This window comes from Zeus faber (genome assembly GCF_960531495.2).
Source record: "Zeus faber genome assembly, chromosome: 11".
In the NCBI taxonomy this organism is placed as follows: domain Eukaryota; kingdom Metazoa; phylum Chordata; class Actinopteri; order Zeiformes; family Zeidae; genus Zeus; species Zeus faber.
Window position 1 is genome coordinate 13,956,865 of NC_137205.1, and position 5,000 is coordinate 13,961,864.

Genomic DNA, 5,000 nt, shown 5'->3' on the forward strand with positions numbered 1-5,000 from the left:
CAACAAAAGGGCTATTTCTAATGAGGCGTCTTTTAATCACAAATACTTTCATGGTGTCTTCTTTATAAGTCATAGATAGTTGGACGTAGCCCTGCTAAGATGTAAGTAGCCCTGAAAAAGTTAGAAAATAGTTTCCGTTCCGGATGCTGGCTGTCCTCACTCCAGGGTGAACTGGGACACTGCACCAATCACAGAGGTGAGCCGGTTCAACGGGAGCTTAATGAAGTCGGTGCGTTAGAATGAGCATATGGCCACGGCTTGACACAGGAACCGTCACACATTCTGCTCCTCTCACCTTGCCACAGGAAGAAGGGAGGAGGTGAAAGAGAAGTTGCGCTGGCTCTACTCCGAAATGAGGGCGGACGGAGGGACGGGGGGGGGGGGGGGGGGGGGGCTTATTGTGTTTCATGGTCCAACATAAGCATAGGAACTAGGACACTATGTCGACTCACTTCTACGTTCCACATCTCACGTATTAGTACATGGTGATTTGTAAGAGCTTTGTTTTGAGGGTTATGCCGACGTTTGAACAAAGCCGCCCCCTTGGTACACTGGGTGACTTCATCACATGGTACAGGGCGTAGGGAGGCGTCAGGGGTTGGGGGAGGGAGCGGGGGATAAGGAAAGCCTGTGTCTCGGCCTGAAGGGCCTCAAACCAACAGCTTCCGGACACGGGTGTTTCCGAGCAGCTTTTGATGGGATGGTATTCCGCGTGTGAGCTCGTTGTCGAGCTCCCTAACCTCCCCTCCTGCTGAAAAATTGACATTGGCAGCCAATGCCAATTTGACATCTGGCCTTTCCTGAGTACACACCCAACTGCTAAAGGCAACTGACATCATCTCGTCTTCCTATCCAAACCTGACGGCGTTATCTACAGTTGGTAGACTGAATAAACATGTGATGTGAGTGTGTGTGTGTGTGTGTAAGCGTCGGCTAAGGTGAGGTGAGCATCGACATGTGAGCCTGGTGGTGTCTGCTGTCACGTGCGGCTGCTTCCGCAGTGTGTGTGTGTGTGTGTGTGTGTGTGTGTGTGTGTGTGTGTGAATGAGGCACAAAATGAGCAACTACTGCCAAAACCGACGAGCTTTGGGTGCGGAAGCAGGGGTGGGGAGTGCAGGGGCGTAGGTGAGGGTCAGAGGTCAGAGTCTTAGGTCGCGGGCGGGGCAGTGAGAGTGAGAGTGAGGGGGATCACAGGGTGGGTGGAGACACTATAATTTGGAGGGCGGGGGATGGGGGGGTTGGGGGGGTTACCTGTAGTGGGAGTGCTGGAAGTGACATTGTGGAACCTCTGAAAGAACAGTGAGATGGGTTGAGACTCACACGACGTCGTGATGACCCACCACAAACCCCCCCTGTCCCAAAACACACACAGAGACTATACATATCCTTCCATGACCACTCTTAAAGTATTTAAAGACCAAAACTCTTGGGAAATGGTTGTTGGTTTCACCGTCTAAAAACTGGAAAACTCTCACTTTACTTTTCAATTTCGGTCATTTGTTTTTCGGAAACGTTTGAATTGAAGACAAAACATGTGATCGGAGATGGACCACGTCCATCTTCAGGTCTTCTACCCGTCAACCACTTCCAATCATTTTATTTGAACTTTAACTCCATTTCCATATCCGTCTGTTGGGTGTGTTTCTTCTTTCGCTATCCCTCCCCCCCGCGCACACGCAGCCCCAACAAGCACGAGCAGCACAACGCCCTCATTCCCTCAAGAAGCCTCTCCCTCGCCGGCCGGCGTCTTACCCATCTCCTCCAGCTCTGAAGTCATGGACTTGGAACGGAGGGCTATGGCCGGAGTGTTCAGCCTCTTGCTCTGCTGAGGAACTGAGAGAGGGAAGGAGAGAGAGTAGTATCTTGGTTGGTCGACTAAAGCATGTCACAGACGTGATGTACAGTATATGAAGCACATTTTGTCTCCACATTACGCTCTTAATAACATGGTAGCTGACGGTGAGCTTCCCTGTCGACCACCCGCTCCGCCCCACATCCAAGGCAACCCAGTCAGGACTTCAGCCGTAACATTGGTCCAGACTGATGGCAGTGCGCTTACTTTTCTTTCTCGAGCCTTCTTCCATGTCGGGGTTACGCGTCACCATGACGACCTTGACCATGAGGCTGTTGCCACCTTGCCTGATCATGTTGACCACCTGCCGGTGCCCCACCTTCACCACGTTCTGACCATTCACCTAGGGGAGGAAACAGAGGGAGGAGTGGGCAGGAGGGAATACTCAAAGACAGACACTGCATACCCAATCGCACACAAGGATACTACAGCCGTAACTGATGTCACGGCCATAGCTAAATAATAGTGTGGCCCCCCTCCAGTACTTCTATGTATCCCACAATGCTGTGTCCAATCGTGTGCCATGACGGGCCCAGCATACACTACAACTACACCAATTCTTTAGCTTTCTCCCGCTACACCCACCAGAGGCTCCAGGGCTTAAGTCGTGTTAACCCATGAATCGACCGATCAGACAGTAAAGGCAAGAATGGCGAAGTTGCGCGGCGATGCGATGGCCGCACCTACTGTCGTAATGCGAGAGGCCTGCAGCGGGGCCACGTTACCTCAATGAGGAAGTCGCCCATCCTGAGGCCGGCTCTCCACGCCACACCCCCCTCATCCACAGACTCCAGGTACTGCAGCGCTGGGAAGGCTGGGGTCGGAGTGAACTCCTCAATAGGAGTCTGAGCTGGAGAGACAAAGAGAGGAAGAGGAAGAGGAGAGAGGAGGAGAGAGGAGGAGAGGAGAGGGAAGAAAATAGATATTGTGTGCATGAGTGCTGGAGAGAGGACTAGAGGTAGAGAGAGAGAGAGAGAGAGAGAGAGAGAGAGAGAGAAGAGGTAGAGAGATGCATTTACATAAAAAGTAGTGCAGGGGAGAGAGAAAAAAGAAGAGGGAGGGAGAGATGGAGAGAAACACACCCTGAAAGTAAGAAAGCCAAGACGAGCCAAAAAATTGGAAGGCGAGAGAGAGACAGAACAAGAGAGAGAGAGAGAGGGAGGTCGAAGGGAGAGAGTGATGGAGACATTGTGTGCTTACTTCTGTCCTGGTGTGTTTCCTTACCCTTAGCCCCTCGGAGCACAAAGCCAAACCCCTCGCTGTCTTTCTTCTGCAGAAGCACTGTCTTCTCCTTGATTATATAGTCACTAGGAGAGAGCAGAGAGGGCACATTGGATACAATGAGAGGCCAGACCAGAAGGACCGAGAGTTGGAAAGAGAACGAGAGAAGAGGGGAGAACTGCCCATTCTGGTACCCGATAAGAAATGGGCCTTAATCATTTTAGGGGGTAACCGGTCGTAGTCTGGTTTTCATGCCCATGAGGGACCAACGTTCTCCGGCTGGCTTCCTTGTCCTCACGCCTTCACATCCTGTTTCCTCCTCTGATGTCACCAGTCGCTCAGTGACATCGCCACCAAACGCCAGCCAAGGCCAAGGATAGCACCAGCACCCCAACTACCACATGCAGCAGCAGCGGCACCGGTCCGTGCCACAGTCTCTAAGTGTGCGCGGCAGAAACATCTTCCGCTGTACTTTTGACAGCGAGCCCAACGATGGTCGCTCCAGAACGCTCTCAGGGCTGCGAGGATTTATATAGGATGGTGCTGCTCGTTACCCCAGCAACAGCTAGAACCTGGACCAAAGAGAAAAATGTCTTGCTTTTGTCGACCCACACTGAAAAGGGAGAGCTCACAAGGCCCTCCCCCCTCCTCCTTTCCCATGTTATGGCACAGGATTAGTCATCAGTAGGACCTTCAATCATCCCTCACCAGTGGACGCTTATCTAGTTCTCGATTGCTCCTTTCTCACGGATGTGAACACACTTGCTCCAAAAAAGACAAGCCATTACTCATCTCTATTGAGGTTTACAGTATCTTTCCAGCATTTTGTGCAGGTATCTGTCCGATACCAATTCTGGGTGTCGGATCTGTGCCTTCTCTCGTTCCTCAATTCCTCGGCAACATCACGGCTGATGTTCGTAGCGTCTCTGATCCATCTAAGCTTTGTGATGGCGCGTCCATGGAAGAGACGGTAGAAACAAAGCCGAGCTTGCCTAACCTTCTTTGTTTACGAAGGAAACAATTAATTCACAAACAAACTGACCTGCAGACAGACATCGTGGTGGGCAGCGAGGCAGCAGAACAGACAGACAGGTGTGTACACAAGCAGCAGCCAGGTACATGTAGCCTCCGCTTTCATGCTTGGTGTCAAAAGTGGAATATATCAGCCGTGCACTGCTGATAACACGGAGTACTCAGACTCAACCATCTCATCCGTCTCCCTTTCTTCTTTCCTGGCCCCTCTCCACACCTCCTTTGTCACTGCATTATCCCGCCTCCTCCACACCTCCCTCCCTATTTATCCATTATGCCATTTTGTCAAACGACGATAATCAGATGATAAAGAGTTGGCTCTGATCTTTCCGCCGCAAAACTGTTACCATTGCACCTGACTCACTCAGCCTGGACCTTTCAAATGCACTGGTACGAATAACTCAACCAACACACATCCACACACGGACTGAGAAAGACGCATAGTGACTAGTGTCTCTCTCTCTCTCTCTCGCTCTCTCATTCTCTCTCTCTCTCTCTGTTATGGTACAAGAACTCATAAAAGAAACTTCTGACTGGTATCTGAAAAATCACCTTCTCTCAACCAGCCCTCTCCATAACTGTGCATACATGCGAGAGACTTGTGTCACATGCATGCTTATGTCTGTGTTTGTATGTGCACCTTTGTGCGGTTATGTGTGTGTGTATGCTTTCCGGGGTTGCACCTGTACAGCGCTAATCCCTTGGCTCCTGTCCAAGCGCCACCCTCCCTGACCGTGACTCTGCTGTCATGAGGCCTGACACCACCGCGTGTCTCCAGGGCTCCGTGCTGTTCACACTATGGCTACAGCAGCATCCCATGGAGCAGCAGCAGCAGCAGCAGCGGAAGCAGCAGCTGGATTGGCCAGAACACCGCATGGGTACAAAAATGAAATAA

The 5,000-nt window shown here is 51.4% G+C and overlaps 1 protein-coding gene across 1 annotated transcript in view; it reads right to left on the reverse strand.

The window, feature by feature from the left end:
• shank1 (SH3 and multiple ankyrin repeat domains 1) overlaps nucleotides 1–5,000 on the reverse strand; it is a gene marked incomplete at both ends in the record, with an annotated part of 44,237 nt that overhangs the window by 9,848 nt on the left and 29,389 nt on the right. Inside the window, 4 exons of the mRNA XM_080008763.1 lie at nucleotides 1,753–1,833; nucleotides 2,060–2,195; nucleotides 2,578–2,702; nucleotides 3,077–3,159. Of these exons, the coding sequence (XP_079864889.1) occupies nucleotides 1,753–1,833; nucleotides 2,060–2,195; nucleotides 2,578–2,702; nucleotides 3,077–3,159 (425 nt within the window). The remainder of the gene's footprint in view (nucleotides 1–1,752; nucleotides 1,834–2,059; nucleotides 2,196–2,577; nucleotides 2,703–3,076; nucleotides 3,160–5,000) is intronic.